The 15,758-nt window shown below is 41.2% G+C and overlaps 1 protein-coding gene across 1 annotated transcript; it reads left to right on the top strand.

Moving 5' to 3' along the window:
- Positions 1 to 3,250: 3,250 nt before the first annotated feature.
- LRRC14B (leucine rich repeat containing 14B) lies at positions 3,251 to 14,133 on the top strand. Its single transcript, XM_036742058.1, has 2 exons — positions 3,251 to 4,330; positions 11,740 to 14,133. The coding sequence occupies exons 1-2, from the start codon at positions 3,426 to 3,428 to the stop codon at positions 12,383 to 12,385; spliced, it is 1,551 nt and encodes a 516-aa protein (XP_036597953.1). The 5' UTR covers positions 3,251 to 3,425; the 3' UTR covers positions 12,386 to 14,133.
- The last annotated feature ends 1,625 nt before the right edge of the window (positions 14,134 to 15,758 follow it).

The raw sequence follows: 15,758 nt of genomic DNA, 5'->3' as shown, positions 1-15,758 counted from the left end.
TAGATTATATCTGGAATTTGCGTATCTCAGGACCAGAACCTTGACAAGCAGCACCTAGATGGTTTCTCCTTATTCAGCACATATTATCAGGATGTGAATTTTAGTTAATATATGATACAATTTGTAAATTATGCTTCTTTGATCTTTGGGACAGTTGGGACATGACTTCCAAGTTCCCATTTGCAATCTTGTTTCCTACTCTGGCCACTTATAATCTTATTTATTATACTGACTAGCAGGGGAGGGAGTGGTCAGGGGAACCACAACAAGATAGATTTTTAACACTGAGTGAGTGTGTGTGTGTGTGTGTGTATGTACTTGCACACACATATGAACATACACACATACATATATGCATAGGCCTTTCCTCAAAACCTTTCTAGTTTGTTAGGGTTTGAGAAACAACTATGTGATGACAGATCAGAGTGGAAATTTATTGCATGACTGTTACTATTACAGATGTTTATTTAATTGACCTGGCATGGAAAGTCTTCATCTATCCTAGTCCTGGGGCTATAATACTGTCTCCTGATCCTGCCATGAATAGGTCCTAATATAAGGGAGATAAAGGTGCTGTTTTCCTCACTCAGTTCTCTCAGATGGTCAGTCCCCATTATAGCCAAAGCAAAATTACCTGAGAAGTCTCCCTTTTATATGTCTCCCCTTATCTCTTGGACAGGTAAGTCCAAGACCACTGGGAGTAACAGCACTCCCCCAACTAACTGCTTTGCTTCCATCCTGGCTCGTGCAGCCATCATAAAGGGAGAAACCCTTGTGGAAAAGGGGCACACCATCCTGACTAACACCGACTACTGACTAACCACCACTGGTGGGGAAGGCACACCAACCTAGCTGGAGCAGCCTAGGAAGAGACATAAGATAACATATACCAAGTGGGTCAAACCACTTCAACCACCACCTCATGGCCCTCACGAGAGAGAGAGTCCTAAGCCCAAGAGCCCAGACCAACAACCCTGCTTCCAGCTTGGATGCTGCAGCCATCATCAAGGCGAGCAGTCCTTATAGAGAAAACCTCTTCTGATCCCCTTCCCCAATACTGATTGCTGGCCAACCAACCGAAGATTAATCTTGGGAACGGCAGTACCCACAGACCACTGGCCTTGACTTCAGCTTGGCCTCCAAGTCATAGTCAACCCTTGTGAAGACGTGGCTGGGTAACTTCATCCTCAGGTATTATAGCCACAGATTCTGAAGACCCAAAAAAGAAATGTCTCACCACAAAAATCCTTGGCACACTCAAATGGTTCAAAATTAGGAACAGATACGGTTTTATTAAAAGAAAAGACACAAAAAAAGATGAATTACAGTCTGCTATGCCACTGTACCCTGCACTGGAAATTTTCATCTAAGGCTAAAACCTTCTTTGGTTGTTGTCTCCCTCCTTGGAATGTGAGGGAGCACACACTGAGATCAGAGACTGCCTTGCTTTTCTAATTGATTCACTAGATCTTAACCCAGTGCTTCCTACATATTAACTGCTCAATAAATGCTTTTTCTTTCATTCATTCATCCATTTACTCATTTGAAGTTAATGCTATACACAAAGACAGAGTTGTCTTCCTGAGGAAAGTTCCAGCTATTGCTTTTGATATTAGCCTGGCTCCCTGTCCCTGCATGATTTCTCAGTTTTTCCAGCTTGGACATTTCACTGACCAGGTCTCTACTCATTCTTCCTATCTCCCGGCTTCATACCCCGGGGATGAATTCACTTCTGCCCATTTGATTTGCCCCCCTTTCAGTTAAAAGTCGCAGCCCATATCTTCCCTTGTCAAGGCCTCTAATCTTGGCCTTCCCTTACTTATCCTTGGATCAAATCCCCTGCTATCTAACTGCAGCTCATCTGGCCGCTGACCCCTGGCTCCAGCCTTAACCCAGTATCACCATCAGTCAATCCTTCCAGCCCACACTTGGGCCCACCAGGCTAGTCCCTGAGCTTACCTGTAGAGTACCCAATCCTATCCCATGCAAAGCCTATTATGGTTTTTGATTCCTCAGTTTTTCCAGGGCTTGGTGTGAAGTTTTGTTCACCACTGTGCAAAGTTTGACAATGGCTCCCTCGTGTGGTAGGAACTAAGATCATCTACTTTCTATTTCAGATGCTAAAAATGTACTTATGGATGGTGAAGAGAGTTTAGATTTGATTCCACACAAAGACCAACCTGGCAGTATTAGAAAGACATGTGTTGGTTCATAAGGACATGTTTTTCCACTCAACCAATTGCTGCTTCTTCCAAGTGAATTTCAACCAAAAAGAGACACTTGACCCTCTTACCTAACATGACGTCCTTCCATTAATATGCTTCTCAGGCTCTGTCCTTGTATACTTTCCTTGGTTGGTTGTATTCACCAGATTCCTAAATACTCATAACCTGTCCTTGTTTTTAAGATGAGGTTCCTTTCAGATCCAAATCGTTTTTTAAATATTTATTTAGTATTTTATTTTTTCCCCAATTACATGTAAAAGTAATTTTTAACATTTTTTTTAAATTTTGAGTTCCGAATTCTCTCCTTCCGTTCTTCCCCTCCACCCTCCTTGAGAAGGCAAGCAATTTGATGTAGGTTATACATGTGCAGTTATTCAAAATATATTTTGATGTTAATCATGTTATGAAAAAAAAAACAAGAAAAACTTTTAAAAAAAAAAAGGATGCTTCAATCTGCATTCCGATTCCATCAGTTCTTTCTCTGGAGGTGGATAGCATTTTTTATCATAAGTCTTTCAGAACTGTCTTGAATCATTGTATTGCTGGTAATAGCTAAATCATTCACAGTTGATCATCACACAATACTGCTGTTACTATGTACGATGTTCTCCTGGTGCTGCTTGTTTCACCTTGCATCAGTTCATTTAAATCCAGGTTTTTCAGATCTAAATCTAATGGTCTTGTGCCCTTTCACAGGTATGAATTTAAGCATTCCTTCTACGGCATGGTTTCAGAGAACGTTTTTCCCTGATATTGTTTCTTGTTGAACCCCTTATCTTCCTTGAGGCCCAGCTTAGGTGACCTTGCCTCTGTAAAGTTCCAAGGTCCCTCTTGATACCACAGCCCCACAAATTGTTGCCAAGCAGCCTCTGCTTAAAAAGGCCTTTAAACCCAAAAAGTAAACTAACCTTGCTTTCATATTGCAATAGCCTGCCTGAATACAACAGTAAACCAAAAGTAAAGAGATACTTTGGACAAACAAATCCAAGTACTTTAGCCTGGACAGAATCTGAAGCTGGGACCAAAATAGAACTCAGATGGCAGCATGTGATTGCTCACTCACCCCTGTCCCAAAGATCCAGCACCATCAGGACCCGGTAGCAGCTGCTACTAAAAATAGAAGGAAAGAAGAGGCAGCCCCACAGTCTGAGCAACACCACGGAGTTATACCCTCCATACTGGTGGGCACCCAGAAGTGTCATGAAGTCTCTGAGGTTTGCGAGTGCAGAAGCCCTGGTGTCCAATGCCCAGGTGACCAGGGAGAGTCTGAAAAATGTGGCCTATAACCTCTACCCCCTCCTGTTTAAAGCCAGCTATTTGCTGGAACAAGGAGAAGTGGTTCACGACCTATTGGAAAATTGGCCACTAGCAGAATTCAACCTTGGAAACCTGTTGAGGCCAACAGCAGACTACCCAGAAGACCTCAGCACTCGGGCCTGCAAGATTTGCCTGGAGGCCTGTCTAGTGGGGCTCAAAGACTATGTGCTGAATGACTCCCCAACTTACACCAAAAGGCTGAGAACAGCTGATCTCACGGGCATCCAAGATGTGGAAGTTCAGCTGTGCAAATGCCAGACATCTCTGGGAAGGTGGGGCCGGACGGGCCTCCTAGCCAGACTCTGCTTTGATCTGCTGGTAGAGCTGCAGAGGAGACCATTCAACCCGAGCATCTTGGATACCAGCATCAATGTCTTCATCAACTTCTTTGTCACAGAGGGCAACTATGAGTGTGCACTGCAAGCCCTGATGGTGAGATGCCACTCCCCACTGAAGGTGCGCTGTGTGGCCTTCCGGGCTGACAGCCTGGGCCTCAAGAAGCTCTTCTATATGTTGCGCCTGGTGGAGCCCGACTCTCTGGAGAAGCTGGAGATTGTCCACAATGTACACATGGAGATGGAGCACCTACAGGTGTTACTCAACCACTTGGACTTCCCCCGGCTGGTCTCACTCACGTTGCCTGCAAGAGCCTTCAATGTGCGCCGGCTGCAAGGAGAAGATGAAGCAATCCTCACTACCATTGGGGAGAAACTGAGCCAGATGTCCCAGCTCAGGGAGCTAAGCCTGGCCTTTTCCATACTGACGGGGAGAACTCGGAAGCTGCTCAGGTGAGATACTGATCCTGGCAGGTTTTATAACCTGGGATGGTCAGGTTATAGAAAAATTACTAGAAATCCACAATTTAAAAGGTAATGGGAGAGCCTACTAATCAAAACGATTATTTCCTAGTCGAGCAACATGATTCAAGTAGCAGAATCTCCCATGCAGGTATAGGGCTCAGAGGAGTCTGGGGCAGGGAAGATGAGGTAGAAATAAAGGGTAGCTTTAGTACTGTGAGTATATTTTAGCTCAAAGGCAGATCAGTGTATCCCAGCATGAAGAAAGTCATCTAGTCCTGGAGAGTAGGAGCTTTGTTTCTATCAGGAAACCATCCAGACAATATTACCAGATGTTGGCATTAAGGCCTAAGAGGTTACTCTTTAGCATCTATATCTTTTTTAATATCTTCAAGCTTTTGGGCCAAGTTCAAAATTTCATAGTTTTGAGTCAGATACATCCCAACCACATTGCCAAGTCTAAATCTAAGCAAAAACTGGAGGCGGAGGCAACAGCAGCTGAAGCAAGAGGTCAGAGCAATGAGCTCTCTCCCTCCCTCTAAGAGAAGGGATGGCAGAAGAGGTCAAGAAGTCACCCAGAGCAAACAGAGACCATGATAGAGATGCAGTGATTTCCTTTGGAATACTCGGCCAAGTGATGTCACTGGGCACTCATTAGTGTTCTGTTCAAGCAGTCACACTCATAACCTCTCAGACCCTGAGCAAGTGAAAGATGTCCCATTTTCCAGCGGAAAACAGGCTGAGAAAAGCATTGTGGTAGGCTGGTAAATCTCAAGTAAGCTCGTAAAAGAACAATTCTGGGCTACTTCCACCTCCTAGCTAGAGGAAGAACTAAAGCAGGGGAGTGTGGTGGCTAGTTGTGACCTGCGGCTCTAATTCTATATGTGATAGTTTCTGAGGTGCATTCTTTGCTAGGTATTACAAATCCTTGCTAAGTGTTTGCCCCAATCAATGAATTAACCGATCAATATAATCAATTAAGCACAATCAATCCTCAGGATTCGCCCACACTTGTGTGATTTTATTTGTAACCTCGTTTGCACTTTCAGCAACCATGCACATTCATGGCTATATGCAGTAAAGAAAATTGAGAGCTTAATAGGTGCAAAGTGTATTTTCACAATCTCTAGTGAAAGATTATAGTTTTTGGTGGTCGAGAGAAAATAACACACTATTCTCCAAAGGTTCAATGTATTAATATTTGTGGTTTTTACCTTTGTGTCATTTTCTAGGAATATTACCCCTGTGAAAGAAGAGAATTGACTATATGCACTATGTGCCAGGCACTGTGTTAGGCCCTAGGTATACAAATGCAATGAATGAAACAAAGTAAGTTAAGCATAAGATGGTTTTGGAAGGACCAAGATATCAGTTGGGAGGATCAGGAAAGACTTCATGTGATACATGATGTCTGAACTGCATCTTAAAACCAGAGAGGGATTCTGTGAGGTCCAGAGTGTGTGTGTGTGTGTGTGTGTGTGTGTGTGTGTGTGTGTGTGTGTGTGTATGCATTCCAGGCATGGGGGGAGGACCAGTCTTAAGGCACAGAGACAGAGATAGAGAGTTATATGTGACTGACAGAGGGAAGACTGGCTTGGCTCAGTTGAGAAGTGATGGAGAATGAGTACTGTCCAGTGAAACTAAGACAGGTTGGGGCTTTAAAATATAAAAAGAGAAGCTTATGTTTTATCCTAGAGGCAGTAGGGAGCCAACGGAGTTTATTGAGAAGAAGAGAATGACATGGTCAGATGTACACTTAAGGAAAATCACTTTCACAGAGCTGGAGAAGGAAATGGCAAACCACTCTAGCATCTCTGCCAAGAAAACCCCAAATGGGATCACCAAGAGTCAGACACGACTGAAAACATAGAACAATTGACTTGCCCAGGGTCACACAGCTAGTAAGTATCCAAGGTCAGATTTGAACTCGGGTCTTTCTGACTCCAGATCCAGCACTCTTATCCACTGAGCCACCTAGCTGCCTCTAAACTTATGAATACAAGGTGATTAGTTTTTTAAAATTACCAAAGTTAACAAGAGTTAGCATATAGAGCAAATTTACAAAAATGTTGATAAACAGAATACCTGACTTCGATACCTGGCTCTTCTACTTATTACCCACGAGACACTGAAAAAAAATCATTTCCCCTCTCTTGACCTCAGTTTCTTTATATATAAAATGAGAGAGTTTGACTAGATAGCCCACACACTACCCCCTCAAAGATCCCTTCCAGCTCCAACATCCTGTGTTTGTATGAACTGAACTCTCTTTGCAATCTCTGAAACTAATGAGCTTGAAGATATATTTTCTTTTTTAAAATACATTTTATTTATTTTGTCAAATATCTCCAATTACATGTAAACAAATTTTAACATTCATTTTTTAAAATTTTAAGTTCCAAATTCTCTCCCACCCCTTCCCCCTCATCGAGAAGGCAAGCAATTTTACATCAATTATACATGAGAAGTCATGCAAAACATATTTCCATATTAGTCATGTTGCAAAAGAAAACAGACAAAAACAAAAACAAAAAAATAAAGTAAAAAAGTATGCTTCAATCTGCATTCAAATTTCATCAGTTCTCTCTCTGGAGGTAGATGGATTTTTCATCATAAGAACTGGAATTGTCTTGGATCACTGCCTCAATCAGAGTAGCTAAATCTTTCACAGTTGATCATCCTTATAATATTGCTGTTACTGTGCGCAGTGTTCTCCTGGTTCTACTCACTTTGCTTTATATCAGTTCATGTAAGTCTTCCCAGGTGGAGATGTATATTCTTTTTTTTTAGATTAATTATTTTTAGTTTTCAACATTCATTTCCATAAGATTTTGAGTTACAAATTTTCTCCCCATCTCTCCCCTCCCCCCACCCCAAGATGGCATACATTCTGATTGCCCTTTTCCCCAGTCTGCCTCCCTTCTATCACCCCACCCACCCCCTTTTCCCCTTCTCCCTTACTTTCTTGTAGGGCAAGATAAATTTCTATACCCCATTGCCTGTATATCTTATTTTCCAGTTGCATGTAAAAAAACTTTTAATATTTGTTTTTAAAACTTTGAGTTCCAAATTCTCCTCCTTCTTCCCTCCCCACCCGCCCTCATTGAGAAGGCAAGAAATTGGATATAGGTTATGCATGTTTCATTATGCAAAACACGCCCATAAGTCATGTTGTGAAAGACTAACTATATTTCCCTCCATCCTATCTCACCCCCCATTTATTCTATTTTGGAGATGTATATTCTTAAAGATGTATTCAACCTGGTTGAGTCATTGGTAGTCATGGCATGATTCTCTATCACAAATTCTATCATTCTCCTGACAGAATTCTGACAGACTTCACACTATCAGCAAAGCTCATGAACACCATCAAAATAAATAATAATAACTATGGTAAGACCTGATAGATGACAAGATGTTCTTTTTCTCATCAAATCAGCCTATTAGGCAGCTGTCCCCACTATTCCTTTTCCTTGACAAGTCCCAATTTCTATTAGACCACCTTTCATCATGTGTCTTCATACTCTAAAATGACACCTTTTCCATGACCATGCACATATTTCTCCTACCTATTTTAGACATCACACACCTGCCCCCAGCAATGCACTCACCTGAAAAACATTGTTGTTAGGCAAAAGAGGGTCTTTAAAGCACTATGTAGTCTCATAGATCTAGAGATAAATGGAGTCTTGGAGACCACCTGGTTTGACCCCTTTAATTTTTCAGATGTTGCAAATCAGGTCCAAAGAGATTGGCTAACTGACAAATGTCTATAATTCCTGTATAGGAGTACACACATTCTGCACCGGTGATTGCTTCTCCCCACACACAATCTCGCTAAATGCTAAGTGTTATCAACAGACTGTCCTTTCCTTAGTCCTACAGATCCAGACACTGAAAGGAAGGCAGGATATGGTCAGGGAAATTATTTGAAAAGGATAACACAGAGAAATGAATTAAACATCATGTCATCTTAGCACATTTCTGGTGCTTTGTGTAGTGAAAATAACAAAAATATACCTCTCCACCTTTTGGCATTATGAATTTTTTTTCTTTCCTTTCCCTTTTGGGGTAATATTTGGGATCATTAGAATATTTAACTCACATAGGGAGTTGTCTCTGCCTGAGAAACCAGACACTTCTCTGACCTGTCTGCCAATGCCATGTATTTTCCTCTTTCATTTAACACGTGTTGGGTTTTAAATGATGTGTCATTCTGACGCAGTGGGCCGAAGGCTAACAGCTCAAATGTTCCTTCTCAGAATTGCTCCAAAAGATGTCATCCTTACCCAATATTCCTTTGCATGTAGATAAATCCTGATTGCCAAAGGTATGGTCTAAAATTAACCAACAAAGAGATATATTGAGCACTGTGCACATTCTTCGCCTCTGTGCTCATTTCAAACTAGCCCCCTTAGAGTTAACATTAGTAGATATTATTTAAAAAAAAAAGTTTTCTCCACTCAGGCAATAGCTCAGTTGTCTATTGTGGTATGGAGCCGATTCTGGGTCCTCAAAGGCTATTGCTGGTCCTACCCAGCTAAAAAGACTTCAGGTTTGGGTCTTGGGACAGAATGTGTCTTTTATGTGCACATTAGCCTAGATCATAGGGAACACAAGCTCCTGACCACAAAATTGTCACTGGGTGACAAATATTTGGCCACAATTCATAAACTGCCTCCTGAGACATGGAAGGGCTACTGTAAGAAGCTCCCACATTGATTAAATACCAAATCAAAGTAATGAAAACAAAACAAACTTTTAAAACAACAACTGCAACTTGGTTTTGGAATTAAATGCCAGCCTAGGATACGGTTACATCTAAATCCAGCTTGCAGACAAAGAGAGAACAAGGCATGAGGGTCATCCTAGGCCAAGTTTAACTTGTTTATTGATGTCTACTGAAACTCTGAGACTTCCTAGTCACACACACCATTTAAATTAGCATAAATAAATTTATATTCCTTCCTCCCAGGGCACTGTCCCTCAATCTTTAGTTAGAGTATAAGCTCATTTTGAGGAGGAATCATTTCATTCTTTGTACTAACATCCCCATCACCTAGCTCAATGTCTGGCTCATAGCAGATGGCGCTTAATAAATGATTATTGTTGTTTTGGGGACCCTCTGGTTCTTCTACCCAGTTTTATGAAGTTGGAATGTGTGTGTGTGTGTGTGTGTGCGCGTTTATGTATGTCAAGCATTTTCATCAATGACTTAGATGAAGACAGAGAAACCATTGCTTATCAAATTCGTAGAGGATACAACACTAGAAGGGACAGCTAATATACTAAATGACAAAATTGACATCCAAAAAGATGTCAATGGATGCTGGGGCTGAAGTAAGATGAAATGTAACAGTAATAAATGCAAAGTCCCGTCTTTGGGTTCAAAAGACAAACAAAAAAAAAACTGTACCAATATCGGATGGGGGAAACAAATGTTCATATGAATAAAAGATTTCAGGCTTTTCATGGACTGCAAGATGACTAGAATTAACCCAATGGTCTAGTTGTCAAAAAGACAAGTATGATCTTGGTATGTATCAGAAGAAGAAAGCCAGGCCTATAACGAGGGAGATCACAGCGCTGCTGATACTCTGCTCTAATTAGAACACATCAAAAATGTTGTATACTGATCTGGGCACCACATTTTAAGAAGGATATTGGTAAAAAGTAGTGTATCCAGAGGGTAACCAGGATGGTGAAGTGAAACTATGCCAGATGGGAAATGGTTAGCCTAAAGAAGACTTAAGAAGAACTTTATTGATGTCTTCAAGTATTTAAAGAGCTATCACAAAGAAGTGGGATTAGTTTTGTTTTCCTTGATGCTACAGGATAGTGCTAAAAGAAGTGAGGAAAAACTTCAGAGAGATAAATTACAGCATGACACTGGGAAGAACCTACTACCAATTAGAACAGCCCCAAAACAGAATGACTCCTCTGGGAATTAGTGGGATGCCATCACTGGAAGTTTTCCAGGAGAGGCTAGATGACCAAGTATAGGAGCTGTTGTAGAAGGAATACATGGTTTAGCTTAGGGCTTCAACTAGAAGACCTCTGAGGGTTCTTCCAGCTTTGAGACTGTCTAAACATTTTAGATTCTTTTCCATGCCCTAGAAGAGGGCTGTCCATGCGGCCTGCCTACAAATTTACATAAATGCTTTAGTAAAGGAAGCTCCTGCAGGACTCTCCCTAAAATGGCAAATCAAAATATATTGTCTATTGTTTCAATAAAAACCTAAGGTTGGACCGCCCTGCCCTAGAGAGATAGGGCAGCACAATGAGTAGAGACCTGGCCTCATGACTAGAAAGAGGAGTGGTTAGGTGGTACAGTGGATAGAGTATGAGCCCTAGAGTCAGGAGCACCTGAGTTCAAATGTGGCCTCAAAACACTTACTAGTTTATGTGACTCTGAGCAAGTCATTCAACCCCAACTGCCTCAAAAAAAAAAAAAAAAAAAGACTAGGAAGACCAGGAGTTAAAATCTTGCCTCTGATACATATTGACCTTAGAGTAGTCACTGAACCTCTCAGGGAAACATGCCCCCCTGCAACACTCCCACATGCACCCAAACCAGATTAAAATGTAGGCCCTAACCAATTTTAATGTGTTGATGTATTAATAAAAAAAGAAATATAAACATTTGTGGTTTCCTGAGTCCATATGCAGCTCAGAAGGGATTCTTAAATAGAGTTTAGAAGCCCCTGTTTCTGAGAATGAAACTACTGTTGTAGGTGACTCTCTGAGACAGTAAATTGCAGAGAAGGAGCTGCCCTGCATGGGTAGGGGGAGGGCACCCTCACAAGTCCATTCCCTCTCATTTTGTCTTTTATCCAACAGAGGTCTTTATTAGTGAGCTTAGAAAGTTTAATTTCTCTTATAGAGACAAAGGCCTTTTCAAAACCAACCCCTCCTAATCATCCCTTCTCCCACCTCTTTCTTACTGGGTTTGGAACTCACCCATTTTCATTCCCAGAACTGTAGCACTCAGTAAGACACATTGAATCTCCTAATACACATAATATGAGCCATAATGTGCCTCTATGGCTCTTTCCCTCGTATCTGTCCGAATCAATCCAAGAGATGGAATATGGAGAAGCAGAGAGACTCTGAGAATTCCTCTCTCCAGCTTCTCCAGGCTTAGACTGTTTGGGCTTTTATTCCAAAGGGAAAGAGTTTTCCCTTTCCCCCAAACTGAACTTTTCTTCCACCAGAAATGTTGCATGATAACAACTACGGAGTTCTTAAAGTTCATCATATAGGAAGAAGGATTTCTATTGATAGGAACTATTCCAAGTAGAGGTCATCAGATGACCAAGTTTCACCCTGAAGCTTTTAGAAATAGATTCCTATTTTTGTTTATTTCTCTCAACCACTTTCCTTTGCATTTTTTACTACAGTCCCTTGAAAACTCCCCTGAGAACTCTGGACCTGTCTAACTGCTCCCTGAACTACGCAGATATGGCCTACTTAGCAAACTGCCTCCATGCCCCTCATCTGGAGGTGCTCGACCTCAGCGGACACAATGTGGTCAACCTGTACCCATCAACCTTCTTCAAACTGCTCAGCCAAGCCTCCTGTACCCTGAAGGTGCTGATATTGGAAGAATGCAACATTGAGGACAGAAACCTTAACATGATGATTGTGGGCTTGACCCCCTGCCGGAAACTGCAAGTCTTCAAATTTCTCGGGAACCCACTTTCTTCACAAGCACTGAAATGCCTGTTCAATGTTTTTTGTCAACTCCCCAAGATGAAATCCATTGAATTCCCAGTGCCAAGGGACTGCTATCCAGATGGTGTCAACTACCCATTGGATGATGCCACGCTCTCCAAATTTGATCACCAGAAATATGAGAAGATTACAGAAGAACTTCATACAATCCTACTTCAGGCCAATCGGGAAGATATCAAGGCTTCTACACCTCTCTTTGGAAGCTATGACCCAGACATTCAAGAAACAAGCAATGAGCTTGGAGCCTTCTTGCTTCAATCTTTCAGAGATGCCCTAGAAAACTTTACCACAGCACTAAAAAAAATGAATTAAGTGCCTTAAAAGAAGTTCATGAAACTAAATCACAGTGAGAAGCTCTTGCATCAACTTTCCTTGTCCTTCTGGAGATCACTCCTGGGTTGGGGATGGAACCAAGATGAAGTATCATTATCATTATCATGACCACCAGCATCATTACCACTACCATCATCATTAAGCATTCATTACATGCCTGTTTATGCATGGCACTGGGCTAGGTACCATATAAAGCAGAATACCTAGTACTGTTCCTGCCCTCTTGGAGTTCACACTCAAAATACACCTGAATGCTATTTTTTTACTCTTCATAGTTGGTTCTGAGAGTCTGGGTTGAAGTTAACAGGAAGAATGGAAAATCCCTGAGATCTTCAGAGAAGCTGCTTTGCGCAGTCCAGCATATTCTGAAGAAAAGATGTTATAATCAGGCAATCTGCTCTGGAGGACTGCTACAGACAAAGCAAACTTCCTTGGTGCTGGGTGTGGGAAAAGACCACACCATAGAAATGGGGAAAGGCAGTAGGTGATTGGAGGGGGTGGCGATTGTAGCAGACACCAAGTCAACAGAGGTGTAATGAGATAGGGTGAGAAGGAAATCGGCGATAAAAAATTAAGGAGACAGAGATACAAGAAAATACAAGGAGTAAGTGAGTTAGTCACTAAGCTAATGAACTTAACTAAGGAATAGAAAGAAGAAAGATGAGAAAAGCAAACCAGACTTTCATTCTTAGCAACAAATTCTCTATAGAACTGGTTCTCAAGATACGATCTATAGATGGTTTGCAAGTCCTCCAAATGGTTCGCAAGTATGTTTTTTGCAGCACTCATGCAGTACTTTTGCAGTACAATATGACAGTGTTTATACTTTTATTTCTAAACTGAATTAATAATCTACTAATTCTGTCCCTCATTGTTCTCTTAAAACACAGTGGTGGGGTTTTGCTTGTTTGTTTGGTTTGGTTTTGCAGTGATTAGAAGCAGGAATGGAGTCAGTAGTCCAAAGAGAAGCCAGAATAAGGTAGAATTCAAATCAATTTAAGGAAAAACTGCTCTACCATTAGAATCTTCTAATACTGGAACAGGCACCTTGTTTGGGAGAGATGGGATGATAACAGGTTCCCACTCACGGAAAGTCTTCAAGTATATATTACCATTTCTCAGGGATGTTGGGATTCATGGTCAAGAACAAGTTGGACTACACGGCCTCTAAGATCCCTGCACCTCTGAGATTCCATAATTCTGACTGATACTTCTTCGTTCCAACACTCATAATTAGCCAAGGGATCCAAAACCAATGTTTGAGGACCATACCTTAAAGTTTGGTACCTTCCCTGAGTTTTAGTCCTTCAGAAAATCCCTTTCATCTGAGCATTTCTAGGATTCATTTGAGAAGCCCTAAACTCTAGAGCAGTTGGTTCCAATCAGGGGGACTACATCAGTTTCAAGTAGACCCAACCCATTCACCACTACCATGCATCACCACCACCACCACCAGTTCTTCATTCAATTATTTGTTGCAGTTGCTTAGATTTTCCAGTATTTTCTGCATATGAAGAACAGTATACTGAGGACAAGAATAATATACCAGTGTGTCCATGGTATATTATTTAGATCACGTGAACTTAAGAGGGAAGAGATATGGTCATCACAGGTAACAAAATAAAAGGCCTATTCCCATGAACTCATCTCACAAGGATTCGGTTTGTATCAAGGTCTGAGTGACAAAAAAATAACCTGCCTGGAAATAAACCATAAGTGTGCTCTGATATCATGTGGTTTTCTTTCTTTATTTTAGTATAATTCAGAATGAAAAACATCTGAGGTCCTGAAATTTAATTTGTTTGTATATTTATTTTTGTATGAGCAGAAAGGCATCCATGTTTCAGGTAAAGGTTAGACCAGATCATCTGTAAGGTCTTATCCAACTCTGAGATTTTAGGATCCTATTATTTGTTAGAGCAATTGCCTATTGTCTCCATGGTTAATTCCCAAAGTCCTAAGTATTGATTTGAGAACTCCCTGCAAAAAAAAAAAAAAAACTGGAGTAAACAACTCAAAATGGGCCTTCAGCTTTGTGATTCATGATATGGGACTGGAACAAGAAGTAATTAGGACAGAATCATTTGAGTGGGATGGGGAATTGGTTACTATTAGCATGTCACAAAGGGGTGTTACTAACAATAGTAGCTTCCTATTTTTACTAAACCTTCTTGCTAAGTGTATGGATTAAACTGTCATTCTCTAACTGTCAGTCCCCTAGGGCAGAGCCGTGGTCCCCCTTTCCAGTAAGTGTCATTGTTCTAAATTTCTAGATTCACATCACTTCAGTTCGATTTTTTTTTCAAACACTTTCTCTCCAATATAGTGTTTGTTTTCCAAATGTGTCGATGCTCTGATCCTTTCTGGTCAAAGCTGCAGAAAGTCTTCCCCATGAAAGCTGTTGAAGAGTGGAGCTGACAGTTGAAGATTATGGACTCTCCCCCATCCCTCACCCTCATTCCCCACATCCAATCGGTTTGTAGATCTCCAAGATCTCCAACTTTAACTCAGAAATGTCTCTTGCAAATGTACAGTGACTATCTATACTGGAATTACCCTAATTCATTTAAGTCCACTTTAATAGTGGGTAGATAGCAATCTACCAGGAAAAGATTTGGGAACTGAGTCACCTACAAGTTCAACAGTTTGCTATTGCAACCAAAAAAATCAAATGTGAGCTTAGATGGCATTAAGAAAGGAATGTCATTGTTGTTGTTCATTTGTGTCCAAATCTTCCTGACCTCATTTGGGATTTTCTTGGCAAAGATGCTGGAGAGGTTTGCCACTTCCTTCTCCAGCTCATTTTACAGATGAGGAAACTGAGGCAAACAGGGTTAAGTGACTTGCCCAGGATTACACAGCTAGTAAATGAGAGCAGATTTGAATTCAGGAAAATTAGTCTTCCTGACTTCACCCAGCTGCCCAAGAAAGGAATAGTATATAGTAAGACCACATTTGTGAAATATCATGTTCAGTTCGGAATGCATCTTAGGAAGGATGTTGATAAGCTGAAGAGTATCCAAAGGAGCTTAATCAGGATGTAAAGGCTGATGGATGGTGCAGTGGATAGAGAGGCCCAGGCCTGTAGTCAAGAAGATCTGAGTTCAAATGAGGTTCTATTGAGTTCACTCCAGGGCATCCCTGAAGTAGGAAAACCTTTTGACAAGGAGAAAAATCTCCTAATATTCCAGTTTTTCATTCTGGCCCCAAATTTCTATCTCGCTGCTCAGATTTTCTTAAGGTGGGACCTACCTATACATGGATTATGAAAATATAATCTTTTTAAAAGTTATTGTCAATTTTCAGCTGCTTTGGTATGTCTTGGAGTGGAAGGCAAAAGGCCATACGCATT

This window comes from Trichosurus vulpecula, chromosome 1, assembly GCF_011100635.1.
Source record: "Trichosurus vulpecula isolate mTriVul1 chromosome 1, mTriVul1.pri, whole genome shotgun sequence".
Classification (NCBI taxonomy): domain Eukaryota; kingdom Metazoa; phylum Chordata; class Mammalia; order Diprotodontia; family Phalangeridae; genus Trichosurus; species Trichosurus vulpecula.
Note: the sequence above shows the minus strand (reverse complement) of the source record. Positions and strands in the feature narration are given on the sequence as shown.

Coding starts and splice junctions, on each gene's coding strand:
- LRRC14B (XM_036742058.1), top strand. CDS start 3,426: ATGAAGTCTCTGAGGTTTGCGAGTGCAGAAGCCCTGGTGTCCAATGCC. Junction 4,331..11,739: donor AGAACTCGGAAGCTGCTCAG/GTGAGATACTGA, acceptor TTTTTACTACAG/TCCCTTGAAAACTCCCCTGA.